Source organism: Vipera ursinii (assembly GCF_947247035.1).
Source record: "Vipera ursinii genome assembly, chromosome: 4".
In the NCBI taxonomy this organism is placed as follows: domain Eukaryota; kingdom Metazoa; phylum Chordata; class Lepidosauria; order Squamata; family Viperidae; genus Vipera; species Vipera ursinii.
In genome coordinates, this window is record NC_139514.1 from 96,294,658 (window position 1) to 96,318,103 (window position 23,446).

Sequence of the window (23,446 nt, forward strand, 5' to 3'; positions counted from 1 at the left end):
TTTTCAGTGCCACTGTAACTTCCAACAGTCACTAAGTGAACTGTTGTAAGTCGAGGACTACCTGTACTTCATCACTTTTTTCCTTCTTTTTTTTTTTTTGGTCATCAAGTTTTTGACACCTGGCTAGGCGACTGCTGGTACTGGGATGTTGCCATTTCCTAAAAGTGGTACAATGGGTGAAAAGCTTGAAAAGCCCTGTCCTAACTGCCCACCCCACGTTTCAAAAGTCAAAGGGAATCATCGCCTTTCCATCAGTTCGGGTTTCCACCCACGGGTTTTACTCCCAACCTGCAAGTTTTAGGTCCAGCTGCACACTACATTGACTGACCACAGGGGCTTTTCTCTGACCTCTTACGGAGCAAGGTCACGGCAGCCCTGGACCTGCCTTCTCTACGCGGATTGCCGCTACCTCCGCGCTCCCAGAGCTTCAGTAGAAAAGCATGCCGGCCTCCGCCGCCCCCCCCCAGCCCCCAGGCGAGGCGCGAGCTGAAGGGGCGGGCTGTGGGCGTGTGGGCGTCGTCGCGAAGGGGCGCGTCTGATTGGTCGAGGAAGCGCAAGGTGAAAGGGCGACCTAGACGCTGAGGTCAGAATCCCGGCCGAGGATGATGGCGGCGGCGGCGGCGGCGGCCTCTCTGTGCCGGGGGAGCGCTTGGCAGCAGTGGCGGTACAGGCTTCTGGAGCGGTTCTCCGTGTCGCAAACGGTGAGGTTTGCGAGCGAGCGAGCGGTTGGTTGCTACTGATGGAATATCGCCCACAGCGGGGCGGGAGCAGGCAAGCAGGCAGGCATTCTCTCGGCAGAGCAGTCTAAGGCGCTGGAGACTGGAGCGCCGGGACTTCTGCGTGATGCCTCGGCCCTCATTTGGGACAAGGCTGCATTTGCTGTGCCAAGACCGGTCTGGAGGGAGCGGGTGGATTGACATGCACATGAACCTAGCAGATGGGACGCCTGTCTGGATGGGTCTTCGCTTGCCTGGCTGTTTGGAACTGCTATGTTATGCTGTCTGGCTTTGGGGGGGACTACAACTCCAATCCGGATGGGCATTCTGGGTGTGGTGGATGGGATCTATCTGGAGCGTAAACTGCATTAGACTGCAAGACGGAATGATCCTACAGTATATGCACAGGTTCCTGCGGAGGGAGGAGTGCATTGAATAAATTGCTCGGGGAGAGGCTTATCTGTACCTGTTTTTTCCTGCTTGATCTTGTGGTGATCTTGATCTTGTTCTTGTGGTGTTAACATACATGAAAGGACGTGGTGCATGGCAGCTGAATCAGACAAAATGCAGAAGAGAAGAAACCTGTTTAGGTAGAGTTATGGAAGTTTAGATTTCTATCATGAGTATAGCCTCACTTACACTTTATTTAACTGCATGTATTGCTGAAAGTAGTGCTATTGTATATACATACACAGGGACATACATAGACATACATATATACACTCATACACATATGTATTTTCATTAATCAAGTTGATTCCAAAAGTGAGCTGGTGAAAGCTACTTTGCATGTTATCCTCTGAACCATCCTATTTTTTTTTTTTGGACAGGAAAACTTTTGTAGAGGTGAACAAGAAGCAGTCTGAGCGGTCTTGCAAACAGCCAGGTTCAGACAGATACAATTTTTCCTTTGTAATTTTTAACTGGGCTCTTAATAAATAGTAATAACTTCTCTTCTGTTTGTTCCTTGTTCCCTATACTGAAATCTATAAAGTCTGTTTCTAATCTTTTAAGGATTTTATGCATAGACTAGTTCTAAAATGATTTTTAGAAACACATCTCAGTGATACTCTTGGTCTAAAGTATTTGTTGTATTCATTTGGTGAAATTTGTATAATTCACCAGATGTATTTTCTATAGAAATAAGGGATTAAAATGACAGGTTAGTACAGTTTGATTCTTTTCAGGATCAGTTTTACACAAAGGGAAAGTTAATCTTTTTATGTTAATTAGATTCTGATATTTGTCCTAACATGTTGTTCCTGCAGTATTGATGATACTGTATATGTTGATGTTTCATATTTTCCACAAAGATTTAAATCCTTTTAAAACAATGATCTGATATGCTTTGGACTGAAAAAAATATATTCGTCCCAGATTATACAGAAAGACTGATTTTTTCCCCACATTGGTTAAAAACAATTCACAAATACTGAACAAATAACTATTTAGAATCTAAATTTTAAAAAATAACAAAAGATTATATAAAAATAACATGAAAAAAACATATTCATTAAAATGCCCAATAATGAAATTGACTGTGTTTGACGGTGGTAGTATATACAATGAATTTTCCAGTATGTAATAAATAATAGAGAAGTTAATTTCTTATAAGATTGAATCTTGAATTTGGGCATATCATTCTATTAACAGAAGAGAAAGTACACATGTACATTTGTTACCTCTAGCAATAGAAGGTTTCTTTTCAGTTTTGGTTGACTCAATTAATTGATTGTTTCTAGTGTTCTTTATATGTTGATTATGATATTTTGATATTGTATTGTTTGAATTGATTTAAGGTGGGACATAAGCTGCTTCAAAGTTTACAATTGGAGAGGCCTGTAAGCCTAATAAAATAAGTACATAAATGAATATAACAGAAGTAATATAATGCAATATTAATACATAATTATAATAAAAAAGAAAAAGGACCTGGGAAAACCATGTCATAAGCAACCATCCAGAATAGTTGATTATATTATTTAAAATACTTCTTCCTTGCCCAGCTTAATTTAAATTCTGACAAAGAACATGTATTAGCAATCTGTTGCTGAAAATCAGATGTAGATTTTTCTTTCTAAAGAGAGTTTTATGATTATTCTTTAGGCTTTGTTTATTGTTCTGGGAACAGTCATTTCTAAGGAAATGTCCTGTTTAGCTGAGAAGAATATTTCACGTTGAAGAGAATAAATGTATAAAAATCAACATGTTTCTTTGTTAATTCCATTTAAGGTATTATAAACAATTTGACAAATGGCACATTTCTTGAGGAATGGTCAGGCACTTGGGATCTCTTTCTTAAAGGTTCAGCTTACATGTGACAATGTTGTTATAAATTTCCCAGATTTCAACTTATATCATTGTTTGGATCTGATTAGAAAATTATTATCTGTCATCCTTGAAATTATTGTAAGTACTTGGTTCAACTTCTAACGATAGTAGATTTCAAAAAACCCTTCTATTTAAAATTGCAGGTGAAACTTTTTTGGGTGGTATATGCATAATAAATGGGATAGTTGACCTTAATAGGTTCATTACAAATAACAGGTTTTAAGATATTTGAATGATTATAAAATAATACAATTTATCCAAGATAAAAGGATTGCAATATTTGGGAAAGGTTGTAGAGAAGATGATAGGCCTGTAACTTTGAGGTTTCTGGAAGAAGCAGATTATCTGGAGCATTTTCAGTCAAATTTCAGGCCTTGTAAAGTACAGAGATAGCATTAATTGTGCTTGTGGTGACCTCTGGTTGACCAGTATGGGGATGGTGTGACTCTCCTGTTCCTGCTTGATCACTAGGCAATCTTTAATATAATCAATTATGGTATCCTGCTCCAACTTCATGGAGGGGGGCACAGTATTTCCATGGTTCTCCCTTTTTGAAGTTATTTTCAGTGGGTAAGTGAGAGAAGAAAAGATAGTCAACGAACAGCGAACACCTAGAGGCAAACAAAATCATTACTAAAACCCAACATGGGTTTGTCAAAAACAGATCATGTCAGACAAATCTTATTGCATTCTTTGACCAAGTGACAAAATTAGTGGACCAGAGGAATGCTGTGGATATAATTTATTAGGACTCCAGTAAGGCATTTGATAAAGTAGATTACAACCTACTACTTAATAACATAGAAAAATGTGGGCTAGACAGCATCACCACCAGATGGATTCGTAGCTGGCTGACCGGCCATACTCAGTGTGTGGTCCTCAATGGAACTGCATCTACATGGAGGGTAGTGTGTAGTGGGGTGCCCCAGGGCTCTGTTCTGGGCCCAGTGCTCTTCAACATTCCATTGAGGGCCACATCAGCATTGCGGTTGCCCTCAAGGGGCCGGGTGGGTATGGCCAGGGTGGGCGTGGCCTATTGGGTGGGCGTGGCTAGAGTGTGTATGGCCTACTGGGTGGGCATGGCCAGCTCTACATCGTTCTCATAAAGGGTGCCTATGGGGGCCTGGGCAGGAGTGGGACAGATCTGAGGGTCTCTGGCAGAAGAGGGTCTCTGGGCCAGGGCCAAGGCAGTGGGGGCCGTTCCCTCACTGTTTCCAGGATGGCTTCGCGGGCCACATGAAACCACTTTGCGGGCTGGATCCGGCCCCCGGGCCTTGTGTTTGACATGTCTGATCTATGGACATGGACTTTGGCATTATCAGAATGCTCACACCCTATTGTGTATCTTGACCTCTAACCAACTAAGTGATGTGATTGAGATAGAGAGGAACATTCATTTATTTCGCATATGGCATATCATACATGGATTTGCCATACATACAGTATTAACATTTCACCTGGATTAATAAAACATTAAAAAATTTAAATGTTAAAAAGATGTGTATTCAAATATCAATGTCTAGCCATCTAATCACTGATGCACAGCATCATTTATATGAAAAAAGTCAGGCACTGGACCTGTATATGCTGTCAGTTTACAGTTGATCACGATATGCTCTACAGTTTGACATGGGACCCCACAGTCACATTATGCCCCATTTATGCAGTGAGTCCCAACAGATGACTTGTGAGCTGTGAATCCTATTCAGATTGTTCATTGCTGGCATGGTAGTTTATTGTTCATTGCTGGTACCTTTTTTGTGTCTTACTATGTCTGGATGTTCAGCAACCCATTTGACTTACCATTGGGAATTGATGTTAAAAGTTGTTGAGCAGATGTTGTGCAAATGCCAATGGAAGCTTCCTGGATTTGAGATGTCTGAATGTACATTTGGGAAAATTTCCTGAAAATCCTCATACCAAGATAAATGAAAAAGTCAGAATATAAGCTAAGGACCAATCCTTTATTTATTGAAATTACTACCAAGACTTTGTGACATTGGCAAAAATTTCTAGTTTAGACAACGTAACAAGCTCGAGCACTAACGAAGGAATAGAAATGCCTATAAAATTGATATACACTATAGGTACAATATATTTGTATGCTTTACTGCCCAGTTCCGAAAATTAAATTATACAAGCAACAAGTTCTAATGCTAGATTAATGGGAAAGAGAAAAGAGGGTATCCTTGGTTTCCATGTTGATATTCATTTAAATACAAGAGCACAGAATAATTGGGTATAGTTTAGGAGTTGAGTAACTCATATAATTCTAAACTATAAAACCTTTTTTGGGGGGAGGAATCCAAATATGTATAAATATACTTTTAATAGTTCAAGAAAGATTTCAAACATTTCAAACCCAAATAATACATAGCTGCTCAAAGTAAGCTTCTCTGAGTTAAGCATGATCTGGGCTGTAACTCCTAAGAACTTTGAAAAGAAATGACCAGGAAGAAAAAGTTCGTTTTTTAATACTGGAACGAAACCTGTGGCACAAAATTGAAAGTTACTGAATGGGCTGGAGAGATGGTCTAGAATTTATATCTAATCATACTTCAAATCCTACATGCTCTTTTAAGATACAAATTTGTTTAAAGTAGGTCTTTAATGTCCTCTTCAATGAAGCTCTATGAAGTTCAAAAATTCAGGAAACAAGAATTACTTGGATTTCTAGATTTTTTTTAAAAAAAACTTGTAAGCTAATGTAACAGAATCTTGAAAGCTCAAGAATTTCTTTTGTAATGGTCAATTTTTTCGTCCCCTAGCTGTCTTGCTGACATTTCTATGTTCTCAAGGACTTTGGGAACACATCTATCACATCTTTTCACATTCATAGATCATATCTGTGTGAGGCAGTTAGATACACTAATGTGTATAATATATACATTGATAAAGTTAAAAATCCACTATTTTGCAGAAAAAGCACTATAACAAATCCCTTGTTGTTAGTTGCGAAGTCGTGTCCAACCCATTGCAACCCCATGGACAACGTTCCTCCAGACCTTCCTGTCCTCTACCATCTTCTGGAGTCCATTTAGGCTCATGCCTACTGCTTCAGTGACTCCATCCAGCTACCTCATTCTCTGTCATCCCCTTCTTCTCTTGCCCTCAATCTTTCCCAGCATTAGGCTCTTCTCCAGTGAGTCCTTCCTTCTCATTAGGTGGCCAAAGTATTTGAGTTTCTACTTCAGGATCTGGCCTTCTAAAGAGCAGTCAGGGTTGATCTCCACTAGGACTGACTGGTTTGATTGCCTTGCAGTCCAAGGGACTCGTAGGAGTCTTCTCCAGCACTATAGTTCAAAGGCCTCAATTCTTTGGTGCTCAGCCTTTCTTATGGTCCAAACAAATCCAAACAAATTCGATAAATTGACTCATTCTGAGAGAGCTGAATAAATGGAATTCAGCTTTTGTTTCTGGCTAAATACTAAATTGACCTTTATTGTTTCATTAAGGATCCTTGGGAAATGTTTGATTTGTTAGTTAAACCAAAGACATTGTGAAATATTTTTATCAAGCAAAGCAACAGTCAATTTCACCCAAAACTTTCAATTTTATGACATTGAGAATTTTCTCATATAAATCAAAGTAAAAGGAAAGGAGCAAAGATTACAGGTAGTCCTTGACTTACAACCACAATTGAGCCCAAAATTTCTGTTGCCAAGTGAGACATTTGTTAAGTGAGTTTTGCCCCATTTTATGACCTTTCCTGCTGTTAAGTGAATCACCACAGTAGATAAGTTAGTAACTTGGTTGTTAAGTGAATCCTCATTGACTTTGCTTATCAGAAGGTTGCAAAAGATGATCACGTGACCTTGAGACACAGCAACGGTCATAAATATGAACCAGTGGCCAAGCATCTGAATTTTGATCAGATGATCACGGGGCTGCTGCAAAGGTTTTAAACTGAAAAATGGTCATAAGTCACTTTTTTCAGTCCTGTTGTAACTTTGAACAATCACTAAACAAACTGTTGTAAGTCAAGGACTACTTGTACTTAGAAAATATGCTAGTTATTTTCTTTCCTAGTACAATTATCCCTTTGTACTACATTCCACAATTAAACAGTTGTCTTCTATATTTCATTATTGTCACAGAGTGTATAAAAACTGTATTTCTGGACATAAAGTCCCTTTTATGTTTTTTCTAGAGTTGAGCTGAAAGGATAAATCCTTCACTGAAGCCTTAAAATTCTCCAGCTGAGTGGATTAGGGCAGTATTTCTCAAACTGAGGCTAGTGACCCTGGAAGGATAACAAGAAGGTACCTTTCGAACAAGCCTTTTTTTAATTTGGTGCAAAAGCATGCTGAATGCAAAACATTATTCATAGCATCTCCATAATTCTTAAAAAGATTGAGTGTTGGTGGATGGTTTTTTTTGGTAAACATTGCATCTACCATATGACTTGATGCTTACTTTACAGTGAGGTAGCTACCAACGTTTTTCTAGTTGCTGCATTTTAAGAACAGTTGAAGAGAAGCTGATTTAAAATTATGTTACATGATGCCCACAGACCTTCTGGGAAAGTCAAATTTATTTATTTATTTATAAAATTTATTGGCTGCCCATCTTACCATAGGGTAACTGGGCAGCTTTTACAGTAAGCTAAAACATAAAAAAGTTAAAAACAAACATTAAAACCAAAGACACATGGGGAGGGCGGGGGTGGAGGTGGAGGATGGGATCTGTTACTACTCAATCAACCACCTCGATTGCACTGTTTCCTCACTGGCGCCCGAAGGCGACTGGCAAAGCCATGTCTTTAGGCCTTTACGAAAAGATGGGAGGATTGGGGCCAAACTCATATCCGGGGGCAAAATGTTCCAGAGGGGCAGGAGCAACAGCAGAGAAGGACCTCCTCCTGGACCCCACCAGCTGGAATACTTGGGCTGATGGGGCCCGCAGCATGCCTCCTCTGCCAGCACAAGTGGTACAGGCCAATCCCAGTTGCATGAGAAAATCCTTCTCTTTTTTCCTGAAGATGGTCAGTGAAAATAATTGAACACAACTACCAGTAGAGATGGAAATCAAGGCATGCAAGTCAATAAAGTATTACGACAGTTACTTGACTTCACACATGTACATAGCAAGGAACAATCTCAGTCTGTGACTAGTCTCATGAAAACGCTCTTTTGGCCTCTTAAATTGCATACGATGTTGCATAGGGCAAATAGCCATGCATCCCTGGAAATATTCCTTTCAGCAGCTGTTGATGTGGACATCACTACATTACACACTTTTCATTTAGATATTCTATGAATATGTCAAAGATTGTACGGTAAAATGGATGAAAAACATTGGGCATAACATAATGCTAGATAAATGAGAGAATGTATGGACCAATTGCTTAAAATTTACTTTGAATTACAGTTGGAAAGAAATTTTTTATAAAATGGTATATCATTGGTATTTGACCCCAGACAGACTAGAGAAAATATATAGAGGAATTTCCAACAAGTGTTGGAAATGCAATCAAAATCCAGATACATTTTAATATATGTGGTGGTCTTGCAAGTATGTTAAATCATACTGCATAAATATAATATTAATGCAGAAAATATTTTAAGAGAAAAATTAGTCAAACCTGAAGCTTTTGTTTTAGGTATTATGGACAAACCAATTGAAAAACGGTTTGGGATATTATTTCTTTACATGGCGGCTGTTGCAAGGATTATACAAACTAAGCATTGAAAAGAAAAAGAAATGCTGACAGTTGAAGAGTGGATTTTGAAATTGACTGAATTAGCAGAGATGGCAAAATTAACTACCTTGATTAGAGACAATTTGTATTTAACATGTAGAAAGTCCACAGAGGGCTTCCAGAGAGACCGGAAGCCCTCTGTGACTTTCTACATGTTAAATACAATAAGGTTAATAGACAGATTTGAAGATTAGGGTAATGTTTAAGTTAATCTGTTCAACTTTTTTTCTTTGATATATACAAGATGATTATATGTTGGGTCGATTTGCTTATTAGATAGATTTCCACACCTGGAACATTTGTTTATTTTATGTAGCATTTTTGATAAATGTGGATGGAAAAGCTTATAACTGTAGATCCGTTATGTAAGGGGAAGGGAATCTATTAGGGTTTTTTTTTACTTATTTTTCAGCATCCCGCTGGTGTAAATGCTTTATGTTTAATGTTAAATTTATTGTACATTTGGTTGTTTTTTTCTTGTTCCTTTTTTGTACACAATATTTTTTGCTTTTCTCTTGATTGTTAGTGTTTGCTTTTCTATTTTTTGTTTTGTATTTTATTTTTGTTGATAATGGAAATTAAATATGTTTTTAAAAGATATTTTACATATGCTACATTTCATAACAGTCTTTACTGTTTGTAATTCTCAGTGCTTTTTTTGTAAAAGAAAAAGGTGCCGGAACTCACACATGTCATACAGCCCACCTTGCCTACCCTACAAGGTTCCATCCAAAAAAGGTGCTGGAACTCCGTTCTGAGCGTTCTATGAGAAAAAAAAGCCCTGGTAATTCTTCTGCAGTATTTAATTTGTTCTACATAAGGAGTTATTGTGATTTTTATTTTGGGGATGGACTGTTCCTTGTGTAAAACAGCGGGTATTAGGTGATCATAACTGAACAAGCATATATGTCTTGGTCCATATACAGAATGGAATAACTGTTTTGAATGTGGAGTGAAAAGAGGTTGTTCCAGCTAGAACTTCTTAGGGAGCAGAAGGATCAGGAAAAAGCTGATCTTAACTTTCAAATAACATTGGTACTGGTAGCTCAGGAAAAGGAGGGAAAATTTGGGAATGGGCAGGTAAGAGAAGCCTGATTGCAGGGAGACTTGCTATGACTGACATGATATGGAAGGAAGAAAGAAAGGGAAGAAAATCAGGTTATAGGTAGAAAGTGGGATATTCTATTCCTGAAAGCTTGTTGCTGAGATTCATAGTGTAGAACAGGGGTGTCAAACTGCCGGCCCGTGGATCAATTGCATCATATGGAGGCTGCGCCCACCCCAGCTTCGGCAATGCAAAAAAAGTTGCGATATGTCGCAACACATCATGTGATGTGTCGAGTTTGACACCGGTGATATAGAACAAATATATAGGCCAGTGCATTGGTGGCCATGGGAGGAAGGAAATAAATCCTGGAAAGTTCAGAAGGTAGATGGACCAGTAGGATTTGGCTTGCTAAGAGCCACTAAGGGGAGTGAGGAGGGAAGAAGAGAGATTGGCACCGGTCTTGCTTGACTTGGTGATTCCTCTGGATTTTGTTTAGGCCAAACCCTGCAATAATCCAAATGTTCCATACTTTGTTCAGTTCAAAATGATTCATTCGTATAATTCATTCCACATTTGAAACAAAAAACTGTTTGCTTTTTCATATACTTTTCTACTGACAACTAAGAATATGAAGTTCCTGAAGTGGTCAAATTATATATTCATACAGATGAAGCATGGTGTATGGCAGCGATCTCCAACCTTTCCGGCTTTGCAGACCGACGGCGGGGGGAAGGGAGAGGGAATGGTTATGCTTGAGCAGCAGTTGAGCACAAGTACGCAGCTCTATTTGCATGAGCGGCAGGCACACCTGAAGCTGTGTGCATGTGCACACTCGCTTGTGCAAGTGAAAGCTGTGTGTGCGTGCAGTCACTTGCTGCTTCTGCAGCCCGGTTCCAAATGGGCCAAGGCCCGGTAGTGGGCCGTAGCCAGGGGGTTAGGGACCCGTGGTCTATGGCATGCCAGCATGGGAGAGTCAAGCTTTTATTCTGGTTAAAATTTTTGGTGCCATGTGTTTCCACTGTATGATGTATATACAGCCTCTTGATTCAGAATATATAAGTTCAGATGAAGCTGATTACTCTTCCTGCCACATAGGAAAATGTCAGAAGTAATATATTCTTCAACTCAATGACACACTGAAATTCTTTAATTAAAAGACATGAGTTGTGGCAGAGGAAAATAAGTAAATTTCTGGAAATATTTCATTGTATAAAACGCTCTGTTGAAAATAGTAATACAAAAATGGTGACAGTGTGAAGAACTATACCTTCAATCATCTTTCTTCAGTGAACTTCCATTAAAAATATTTTCTTGATATACAAATGTAAAGTATAACTGGATTGGAGAACCTTTGTTGAACTGAAAAGAGATAACATATATTACTTCTGAAGAACAGTTAATTGATTTCTCTTTTGACATCTTTCTGAAAATTAAGTTCCAAATGCTGCCTGTTCCTGAAATCTTGATTAATGTGCAAGCTGAATACAAATAATTAAGCATGAAAATCATGAAAGTACTAATTTCCTTTGCAAACTCATACATGTGACTCAGATTTTCAGCAGTTGCTGCTTTAAAGATTAAATGAAAACAAACAGGGAGTTTGAAGTGAAACCTGTAATTTTAAAACCAAAATCAGTGTTTGAGAAATGAGAAGGAAAAGTAAAACCATCTGACATTTTAAACTAGTTGATAAGATTCCTTACGCAACAATAAATCTATTATTGTACATTTGATGCAAATGGTAAAGATGCACAGAAGGCAACCCTAAAATGTATACTATATATAAGACCTGATCATTAATTTAAAATCAGACATTCTGGAAAGTAAAATTAAATGCAACTTAAGGAATCTTCTATTGATAATGAAAGAAAAGAGTGCACTGTGTTGCACTCTTAGATACTTTTAAATGGAGAAAATTGCTGAGAATGTGTTAAGAGTACAAGAAGAGCAAAAAATTCAATGCTCAATGAAATAAAACTATTGTTGTTGTTGTTGTTAGTTGCGAAGTCGTGTCCGACCCATCGCGACCCTATGGACAATGTTCCTCCAGGCCTTCCTGTCCTCTACCATCTTCTGGAGTCCATCTAAGCCAGGGGTGTCAAACTCAATTTCATTGAGGGCCGCATCAGCATTGCGGTTGCCCTCAAGGGGCCGGGTGGGTGTGGCCTGGGTGGGCGTGGCCTACTGGGTGGGTGTGGCTAGAGTGCATATGGCCTACTGGGTGGGCATGGCCAGCTCTGCATTGTTCGCATCAAGGGTGCCTATGGAGGCCTGGGCAGGAGTGGGACAGATCTGAGGGTCTCTGGCAGAAGGAGGGTCTCAGGGCCAGGGCCAAGGCAGTGGGGGCCGTTCCCTCACTGTTTCCAGGATGGCTTCGTGGGCCGCATGAAACCACTTCGCGGGCCGGATCTGGCCCCCGGGCCTTGTGTTTGACATGTCTGATCTAAGCTCACGCCTACTGCTTCAGTGACTCCATCCAGCCACCTCATTCTCTGTTGTCCCCTTCTTCTATTGCCCTCAATCTTTCCCAGCATTAGGCTCTTCTCCAGTGAGACTATACTATAATGTTCATCAAAAGCAGTAATAATGACACTACAGTAAAGGTTAAATGTTTAGGAATTTGCTCTTACATGCAAGTCCTACATCATGCAAAAATAAGTTTCATGAAATGCTTGAAAAGTAAGATTCACTGATGCTTGAAAAAAATCAAAGACAAAGAAAAAAGCCAAGAGAAGACTAAGGTGCCTACACACTATTGCTAAATTGTTAACAAATGTTAACTTACTTACAAAGAAGCAAATAGCAACAATCCTAGACAAACAATGTAAATCATATCACAAAGAGCTGGAAGTGACCAATGACCAAATGATCCACAAGATACTTTTGCTTCGCTTCTCTTTTCATTTCAGCTGTGGTCATAAGAAGCAAGTTTGGTGGGTTTTTGTATTATGTTCAAACTCAAAAAAAAAAAAACGGTCTGGGTTTTGCAGCTTGGAATGTGAGAATCTGAGGCTTTTTGTGTCTGGCTGCTATAGTAATGAATCAGGAATTCTCAAGGCTCTGAAACAGCTGGTTGTACTGTCATCATCACTTTAGATCAAATGTGCATTTTTCTAGGATTGTACAGCTACTGTAGAAACTCAAGAAAAAAATGCAATTTCTTTAAGGATTGCCAATAAATGCAACATGTATGCATAAACCTGAGTCGTCATCTGGCTTTGAATCTGAAGCATTTTATACCTTCTTATATGCTTCTGTGGTCATGTGGTTGGCATGACTATATGCTGAGGAGGACAGAATGCTGCTACCTTCCCACTGAAGTGGTACCTATTTATGTACTTGCATTTGCATGCTTTCGAACTGCTAGGTTGGCAAGAGCTGGGGCAAGAACGGGCTCACCCTGTCATGTGGTGCTTGGGTCTCAAACAGCCAATCTTCTGATTGACAAGCCTAGCATCTTAACTGCTAGGCCACTGTACCCCCTTAGGGAATGTTGAGGCCCACCAAATCATCAAATCTGCCTTTGGGGGCTTTAGGAAAATCTCCTCTTCCTCCTCACTGGTAATGCTTGCAAACAACACTTTTCTATGCTTTACGTGCCGTACTTCTTTCACAAAAGAGAAAAAAAGTGTGGAACTGAGCCCTCTGGGAAGTGCCTCAGGAGTTTATTTCATGAACTTTTGTATGCTTCACTTTCTCCTTGGAAGATTTGCAAAGTGAGATAGCTACTCTGATGGCTCAGCATTTGAAGGTGATTCCAGAGAACTGTGCCACCAACACCCAGTTTTATTATTTGCTTTTGTTTTTGTTTCTAAAACCTCTACTAAGCACAAAGTGGCCAAAAAGATGGGAATCCTCTTTTGTTAAGGATTAGTTGATAGTTGTTCAGATTGGCTAGACTGAGAGTATGGTGCTTTAGAAGGGGGCACAATGACCACCTTTTCATCAGTCTCAACATAGTCAAACGAATCCCAGATAATCCCTCAAAACCTCACTCAATGTACCAGGTTATCCATGTCAAAGTAGAGTCCACACTGAGTGTTTCCCCCCCCTCAAAAAACCTTGCAAACGTATCACAGCAGTTTGTAGGAACAACTTTATCCTAACTTTTCCCTAAAAGAGACCAGGTAGCCTTGAACAGAATTGTGGAATGCAGTTCTTCAGACACATCAGGGGGGCTTTTGCCCAGGTTCGCCTGGTGCACCAGTTGCGGCCCTATCTGGACCGGGGTGCCCTGTGTACAGTCACCCATGCGCTCGTGACCTCTCGGATAGACTACTGCAATGCTCTCTACATGGGGCTGCCCTTGAGGACCACTTGGAGGCTTCAACTGGTGCAGAATGCGGCCGCGCGAGTTGTGATGGGGGTTTCCCGATACTCCCATATAACGCCTCTTCTCCGTGAGCTGCATTGGCTTCCAGTTGCCCTCCGGGTGAGATTCAAGGTGCTGGTGATGACCTATAAAGCCCTAAATGGCATGGGTCCGGATTACTTATGGGAGCACCTGCTGCCAGCGTCAACTTCCCTTCGTCCTGTGCGCTCCCACAGAGAGGGCCTCCTCAGGGTGCCGTCGGTCAGGGACTGCCGGCTGGTGGCCCCCAGGGGGAGAGCATTCTCTGTGGGTGCGCCAGCCCTTTGGAATCAATTGCCTGTTGAGCTCCGGATGGCTCCCGACCTTCGCTCTTTCTGCCGTGATCTGAAGACCTGGTTGTTTGAACAGGCCGGCTTGGACTAAGGGGTTGGGTTTATTTTTAACTATTTATTGTTAGGGCTAAATTAATTTAATTTTACTTTTAACTTATTGCCCTGTACACCTCCCCGAGTCCTTTGGGAGAAGGGCAGTATAGAAATTTAATAAATAATAATAATAATAATAATAATAATAATAATAATAATAATAATAAAGAATAGAGAAATATAGATGCTTACCAGCAACAGCTGTAGCCTGTCCCTAAGGCTCATGCAACCTACAGTATAGGCAGTCACATCCACATCCAGTCACTTGTGGGGCAGTTTCTGGTGGCAGTTAAGATGTCATAAATAATAATTGCCATGGCACCAGGGGTTTTGGTGCAAGCAAATTTCAGACAGGACTGTGTCATCATTGTGACCCAGTTAGGTCTTTGTTATGGAAGCCGTATCTGTGGTTACATTCACTGCTTGTTGTGGAGTAACACAATTTTATTATGCAGAGTTCTGGCATTAACCTGAGGCCATCAGAATCCTGTCACCTGACCTTAGGACTGAGGTTGGTGGGCTAGAAATTGGGATCTGTACCATATTTCCAATCTCCCTCCCTATAGAACGGGTAACTTGTTGCCTTCCATTATACTTTCTATGACTGTGATGGTGAACCTATGACATGGGTCAAAGGTGACATGCCATGATGTTTGGGGTGATCTGCCAGTGTTCACTAACACTAACAACTATTCTTGAAAGCACACTCTGTTCTCAGACAGTTTTCAAAAGCTGTGGAGGCTGCATGAGATGGGATGAGCTCTCGTGTGACCTCTAGATCTTCCAGATGTTGTACAAGAAGGCTGTGTTTTCACATGGCCTCCTGAGCCTCTGAAAATTTCACATGGGGGCAGACAGGGAATTGTTTCTCTTTTGTTTATTTGGGAGGTGTGTGACACACCAGCAGAGACCACTTCTGAAGTGTTGACACTCAGTGTCCCCCAAAATTAGCCTTTATTGTCCTATGGCCATAACCATAGAAATATTGCTCCCATATCATCTCCATTTCTCAAAACGTCCATGTCACAATCAGTATGATATTGAGATTTACTTTTCGGTTTCTGAATATGATGATTCTTTATATTTGATTTGCTTTTACATGTTCACCTACAAGCATATGTTCAAGAAGAGAATTAAAAGACTGCCTTTTTGCACTCCTTTAAAATTCCTAACAAATTTAGTTAGAAGTCAGTGTTCTCCCTCTTAATTTAATATTATTTATAAAACATTATAATAAATTTCACAAAGTTAATATATTACACAACTAAATAATGTAATTAGCCAGCTTGATCTTTAAAAGAGGCCAATTTAGGGATGTAAGGAGAAAGGATACTTGTAGTTGACTAATAGAGCCTCATTTTTTTTTGTAGGGTAAGGAAGAATTGGGTTGAAGGAAAAAGGTAGCCTAATTTAATTTTGGTCAGATGCATCAATGGTTTCCTTAAATTGCTGGGAGGTCGTGGTTTGTGTATCTGCATACAGTGAGATTTGAAGCTTCTGTTTTGCACATAGTAATTTTATAAATTTTATTTGGCATTTTATCCTGGTATGTTATTTAAATTTTTTTGCATTAGTCATCTTCCTTTTGTATATGCTTATTTAATGTTATTTAATGCTAGAAACTACCTTAGCCATGAAAGCCAGTTGGGTGATTTTGGGCCAGTCTCTCAGCCCAACCTACCTCACGGGGTTGTTGTTATGAGGAAAATAGGAGGGGGAAAGTATACTGTGGATATGTTCGTCGCTCTGAGATATTTAAAAAATTAACAAACATGGGATATAATGTGGAAATATCCTTGCCGGACTTAGATTTTTATTGTATAAATATAGGACTTTTATGGTATTCATTAGCCATAAAATTATGTATTGGTATCACTTCAAGATATTTTGTGTTAAACTATTTGAGATTCTGTACCAATGGGAGATCGAATAGGTCCTGACAAACCTAGCTGACCACTTTGTCATCCAAAAGGAAGAGGAGGGAATTAGAGGGTCAGCTTGTGTCTGCGTTATATTGAATTCTAATGTGACACGGTCATTATTCCCAAAGTTCCTGCAAATTCAAGCCACTCTAGCATTTCCTCTCTGCTAGTAAGAATTAATTTAATTTAATTTAATTTAATTTATTAATATTTCTATACCGCCCTTCTCCCGAAGGACTCAGGGCGGTGTACAGGGCAAGAATAAAACACAGAGATTTACAAAAAATAAAAGATAATTAAATACATGCCCGATTAAAAATACAGTTAATACATGGTAAAAACCCCAATAAAAATAATAAAAAGACCCCACCAATCCCCCCTCAGGCCAGGCCGGCTTGCTCGAACAAGTATGTTTTCAGATCGCGGCGAAAGGAGCGAAGATCGGGCGCCGTCCGGAGCTCAACCGGTAACTGGTTCCATAGCTCCGGGGCGCCCACAGAGAAGGATCTCCCCCTGGGGGCCACCAGTCGACATTCTCTGAACGGTGGCACCCTGAGGAGACCCTCTCTGTGGGAACGCACAGGGCGGAGGGAAGTAGACGCTGGCAGCAGGTGTTCCCTAATGTACTCCGGACCCCTGCCATGTAGGGCTTTAAACACCATTACTAGCACCTTGAATTAAGTCCAGAATAGCTGACCCTCTAATTCCCTCCTCTTCCTTTTGGATGACAAAGTGGTCAGCTAGGTTTGTCAGGACCTATTCGATCTCCCATTGGTACAGAATCTCAAATAGTTTAACACAAAATATCTTGAAGTGATACCAACACATAATTTTATGGCTAATGATGTAGAAGTTCATTAACAATACCTGGCATTTTTAAAAATAATTCCATTATTTAATGTTTAATAAATATTAATAAATATTTAGTAATATTAATAGTTCTGTGATATACAAACCATTTTCAGAAGCTGGTGAAATTGTTTTGTCTTATTTTGTCATACAGTTGGTAAAAAGTAGCATTTTCCCAAGATGTGTGATTAATAGTAATTTCATTTATTTTCTTTCCTTTGCAGAATATTGTACAGGTTGCAGGATATAGATGGTGCCTTATCACTTCTCATGGCTTTCACTCAGCAGTTTATAATCCAAGTGAAAAGGTAATTATTTATGTGGACTTGTTTTCTGATATTGTCTGAAATGGTCTAGGGTTTCATGCTGAGCAGGGGGTTGGACTAGAAGACCTCCAAGGTGCCTTCCAACTCTATTCTGATTGATTGATATATAGCTTATATTTATTTTTTTACGACATTAAAGAGTTAAACCAAAGTATATGTCCTAAGACTTCAAGGAGAAGTGTAGTTTCCTCAGACTTTAAATATCATTCTGACCTGTAATTTTTAGTGTAACAGTAAGGGCAAGTCATTTAATTCATGGCTGCATTGTTAACTGTATTTATTTTCATTTGTAAGATTTGTTTAAACTAAATGAAATCAGATTTATTTTTCCCTATGAATTATTATTTATTCATTTAAAATCAGCTTCTGTTGTTTCATTCATCCATAGATTAGAGATTATTTTAGTTAATAAAGTGTTGCAGTTACATAGGTTAGATGTAATAGGGACATCGATCTCTCTGCTAATGTCTTATTACAGACACAGGACTGAATTATGGCTTATGTTCTCTTCAATATTTATATAATTTGTTCACCACCTTAACTGACTTAGAATTCTATTCTCTTCAACTCAACAATAGGTAATTGCCTATGTTTCCTTATGCTGAAAGCTACTTTCTCTTTAACTTAGGTTGCCTTGAAACTTTTCTTTGGCTCTTAGCATACTATTGTAGGGAGGAAAGGCACACATTAAACTATTCCAAAAACAAAAGTGAGTTTGAAGAGCCTTAGATACCATCAATGGCAGATAATCAATAACTATGAAGACCAGGTTTCATCCATCAAATAATTTTGCATGATATTTCAACCCTGTTCTCATCCCTGAATATGGGACTATAAAAAGAAAATATGCAAACAATAGATTTATGTTCTTAGTGTTAACAGACTAGTCTTTCAGTGTTAGAAAACTATTTATTGTCTCAACTGCAATGACCTGAAGTTAGTTGCAACTGACAAATTAATTGCTTACATATATACGGTAGGTAATGTATAGATTATTACAAAATATGGCATCCATTGCTGAAATTATTGTGTAAATATTTTTGTTCATATACATTCATATACATTTCTGTGGTAATTTTGTCCTCTTTTTCCTTTTTTAAAATAATTTTTCTTTTTGTTCTGCTTAACTAAATAAATAAAGGTTTTAAAAAAGAGAATGCACAAGTTTGTTTTAAGTCTTTTTACCATTCTTAGGTCAGTTTTATTTCTATGAAATCATAATACATTTTCTAGATAATAATTTTTAATATATTTAATGATTAGATTTCACATTCTTGTATTTATTGAATGAGGCCAAATGTAAGTGTAAGTATCTGTTTATATTTATGAAGAATACTTTTTTCTTCCTCATTCCTTTGCTAGACCTTCGATAAACTTCTTATTGCAAACAGAGGAGAAATTGTCTGCAGGGTAAGTAACATCTCAAAATTGTAGTTATTTTGTAGTTCTTTGATTTTTACTTAAAGCATTTAACTAAAAGAAACAATTTTCCCTTCCTCATTCCCTGACTAGGTAATTAAAACATGCAAAAAGATGGGAATTAAAACAGTTGCCATACACAGTGATGTGGATTCAAATGCTGTAAGTACCCATTATTTGTGGTAACTTTACTTTCTAGATTATTATCTGTGTGGATGCCATCCAAATACTCAATGAATATTTGCCATTATTTTAAGCTACATTTTAATAGGATGTCCCTACATAAGGAAATGTCATTTCATAAATCACTTTTATTCAGACAAATAAATGTAGTTTGAAAAGAATGTTGAGATATTCAAAATTCTATTAACAAAGAATATGATGAGATGGGAGATTCAAATCATGAAGACAGTTTATATTTATCTTTAAATACACCTTTGAATTCTTCATAGTGCTAATGCTAATTTCCACATTTTAATAATAATTGAAATAATCAACATTCATATTCTTCAACATCAATATGTACTAATTATGGAGTAAGAGAGGACATTTAAAAAAATAAACCACTTGTGGAAGCATTGCCATCAGTCTATTGGATAATACAGTGGTGCTTTGTTGTCACTGCTACCATAGAAATGATAAGTCCACACAGGGTATACATTAGATATGAACAAGAGAGCTTAGAAAGCTGAGAGAGGAGACAACATCTTAGGAAGCCTGTAAAGAAGAACAATTTCTGAGGTTAATATGTATATAACATACTTTCTACCATGTATTTAATAGACAGGTAGTACTAGAGATGTTATATGCATTTTCAAGACCTTCCTAAAGTCCTATCTAGGGACATTATAATTTATACTTACTGTATATATGGATTTTCCACATAAAGGTATTTTTAAGCAAACATTTTTTAAAGAATGTAGAATACAGTTAAAAAGTTAGGTCTTAAAGTCGGAATTTCATGCACCAGGACAGTAATATATTTGAAAATCAAGTGTATTCAAGGGATGCATAGAAATAGTCCATATTATCAGTGGCAAGTTTACTTTGAAATCCAAATATTGATGTGAATAGATAAAATCTTCATAAATGTTTAACAAATTGATAAATAGATGATAATCCTTGCTAAATTTTGTCTGCCAAGTAATGTAGTGCAGTCCATTGTTGCATGAACTAAGGCTCTGAATTGGTAAATTTAACAAAACTGCATGCTTTCCAGTTAATTATTATGCTCCCAGAGGCTTCTTATATTTAACTAAAATTGTTATAATTTTTCAGAAGCTGAAATGATTTATTTAGGAATATGTTACTTCAGAAATTGTTTTGAGTGGGAATTTCTCTTTTTGGATTACATTTTATTACTTGGTTGAACTTTCTTTTTTGCATTTCTATTCTTTATTTTTTAAAATTTTTACATAAACAAATGAACACATATAAAGGAATGTTGTAAAATAAAAAATATGCTCAAAATTTAAAAACCAGTATAGCTAGAAAAATAATATAATATAATTAATAATTTAAGGAGCAACTTCCATTCTTTTTACAGCAGTGACAAACAAACTTAGTAGTCTGCCCTCTTTAAAAAGTGGGGATATTTTCTCGAAGAATAGTAATGATATTCCTTGGATGTCTCATTTTGATTTGATTTGATTTGAATAAACATTTGTTCTTTCTTGGCTTGAATTAAATACTAGTGGCAACATTGTTTTGTTTTTATTTTTTTGGTGCTGAACACAGAAGAAGCATGATCATTTAAACTTCTCTTAATCAGGATTGCCACAATAAGGGTGGAACTTAGTTTTAGGAAAGCCTTATTACTAAGAAATGCAACAGTTTGGTCTAAAATATAATTTAGATCTAATAATATACAAAGGGAAAGAAACATATGAGCATGATGGATAGCAGAATGAAAAGAAGATAAATGTGGTTTAGTTCTTGTTTAAATTGTTTCAGAATAATTTTGAGTCAGAAAGAGAACATTTTATTTCAGAAAATTCCACAGCAATAGCGTAGGAATAACATTGGTGGAATATATCATAGAATGTATAAAGTGTGCCTTATAGGATGAAGTCCAAGAATAAAAATATAACTTGGAAAATTTTGAACATCATAATTTGCAAAATGTTATACATTTGTGCAACAAGTAATTTGTGACTTCCACCATGTTCTTTTTCCTCTCATGTTTGAATATCTTTAGAGAAATGTAAAATATTGTGAAAATTCATCAGCCATCTGTTGGATTGTATCCAGCATGGTGGCTTGCTGTTTGAAATAAAATTCCTGGTGCGTATTGTCATTGTAGTTTTAGGATTTAGTAATGAGATTGAGTGTATTTTGTGTGAGCCCTCATGGATGATTGACAAAGAGGTGATGTGACTCATCATTTATCAAGTTATTATCATGTCTACCCTTTATAATTTATCCCTGCTGTCTGGGGAGGTGGTAAGGACAATATGACTTTGTGATGTCAAAGTAATTAGTGTTTGTTTGTGATTTCCAGCTGAACAAACTGGAAGCTAACAATCAGGTAAATTAAATGAAATGCACCAGCATAGGCAAAGATGAGAAGACCTCTGGGAAGAGCTTATCAAAATTTCATATTTTTTTTACAGTTATGTTTTCTAATTGCTCACTTGTACTCACTTGTCATTAATAGCTTCTAATATATGCTCCTGAGGCATCTTGTTATGAGATAATACAGGAATTTAATAAATAATGAGACCAAGCATCATTAACTGCTTTCTCTTTCTCTTTGGTTTATATCAAACCAAACTGTTAGACGTATTAAAGTACAAATTTAACTTTTTAAAAAAGAGTGCATTCTTTAATTATGAGACATAATAACAGCAACATATTTTAAATAATTATGTATATTTGGCAAATTGGGCTTTCCAGCTTCAGTTGTTTAGGATAGTTGCATATGCTGACTCTGTAAACTGCTTAGAGCACGGGTGTCAAACTTGCCATGTCATGTGACGTGTTGTGATGTATCGCGAGACTTTTTGCATTACCGGCAATGGGGTGGGCACGGCTTCAATATGATGAAACCGGCCCACAGGCCAGCAATTTGACACCCCTGGCTTAAGAGAGTGGTGTAAAGCACTATGAAGTGGTATTTAAGTCTAAGTGCTACTGCTACTGCTATTGCATAAGTGACTTTAGCATTATGGTGGAAGAAAGTATGTTTATGAGAAATTTTTACATAACTAGAAAAGATAATGATAAAACACAAGTGTGTTTGTATAGATTAATTTTACTGGAGAAACTATTATTGTTTCAGGTTATGATTTTTCACCCCGATTTTCTGTTCTATTCTTTATGCCTTGATACTCAGTGTTTTATAATTACCTCTTGCTATCGGAATTTTACTCAGTATCCAGCTTCCACTTTTTGGGCAATGTTGTACAATAGATTCAGAGGACCCTGGATGAAATGGATTATCTGGATCCTTTTTAGTTAGGTTTCAGATCTGAGTATGGAATAGAAGCAGCTTTAGTTGTGCTTTTGGCTGATTTCTGGTGTGGGTGGGATGATGGTGGTGAATCCCTTTCTTGCTTTGCTTGACTTCTCAGCAGCTTTTGATACCATCAACCATGATACCCTTGTGGATGGAAAGCATAGGTTGGGGCTGATTCTGGGGCCAATTCCAGTCAATGACTATTGGGGAGAAGAGATCCTGGGTTCAGCGCCTACGGGGGTGTTGCAGGGGTCGGTGGTCCCCTTCTCCTATTTAACAGCTATATGAGACTGCTGGGTGAGCTCATCCATTGTGATGGGATGAGATATGATGTATATCTCTGCTCCTAGCAAATTATGTGATGTGAACATCCTATCCTAGTGCTGGAGGCTGGGAGGGTCTATAAAGAGAACAGGCTTCAACTGAACCATGGCTAGACTGAGTGGCTTTGGGCTTTGGGGCTCTCTGGTTCTGTTGCTGTTGCCACCACCTTCAGTTTGACTTTCACCCCTGCCAATCTTTGTAGTACTTTTTCTCCATCTTCCTTCTCTTATCAGGATCTCAAACATGAGATGTATGTGCGTCTCACTAACCTTATAATTTCCCTAGTGCCTTCCTTCTCTTCCCTGGAACTCAATCAGGAAGCATGAATTGAGATATTTTGGATTTTCTTTTAGAAAAAGCATCACTTACTGTCCAGACTGCTTTCCCAAACAACAGGCTTTTCCAATATTTAGGAGTGAGGTCCAACTTGAATTTTCTCTATTGCATCTGGATTCACTAAACAGCGATATATATTAAGTTGTTCATTAAATAATAAGTCAAGACAGAAGCTTTTAATTCAAGACTGGTAACAGCAGCAAGATTATCATGTGCCCAGAGATGGAAGAGTATTGAAGTTCCTACAGTGGAAGAATGGATTGTAAAAATGTCAGAACTA

The 23,446-nt window shown here is 38.1% G+C and overlaps 1 protein-coding gene across 1 annotated transcript in view; it reads left to right on the forward strand.

Moving 5' to 3' along the window:
- Nucleotides 1–605: 605 nt before the first annotated feature.
- PCCA (propionyl-CoA carboxylase subunit alpha) overlaps nucleotides 606–23,446 on the forward strand; it is a gene marked incomplete at its 5' end in the record, with an annotated part of 236,024 nt that continues 213,183 nt past the window's right edge. Inside the window, 4 exons of the mRNA XM_083361299.1 lie at nucleotides 606–701; nucleotides 17,529–17,612; nucleotides 18,993–19,040; nucleotides 19,143–19,211. Coding sequence (XP_083217425.1) covers nucleotides 606–701; nucleotides 17,529–17,612; nucleotides 18,993–19,040; nucleotides 19,143–19,211 — 297 coding nt within the window. The remainder of the gene's footprint in view (nucleotides 702–17,528; nucleotides 17,613–18,992; nucleotides 19,041–19,142; nucleotides 19,212–23,446) is intronic.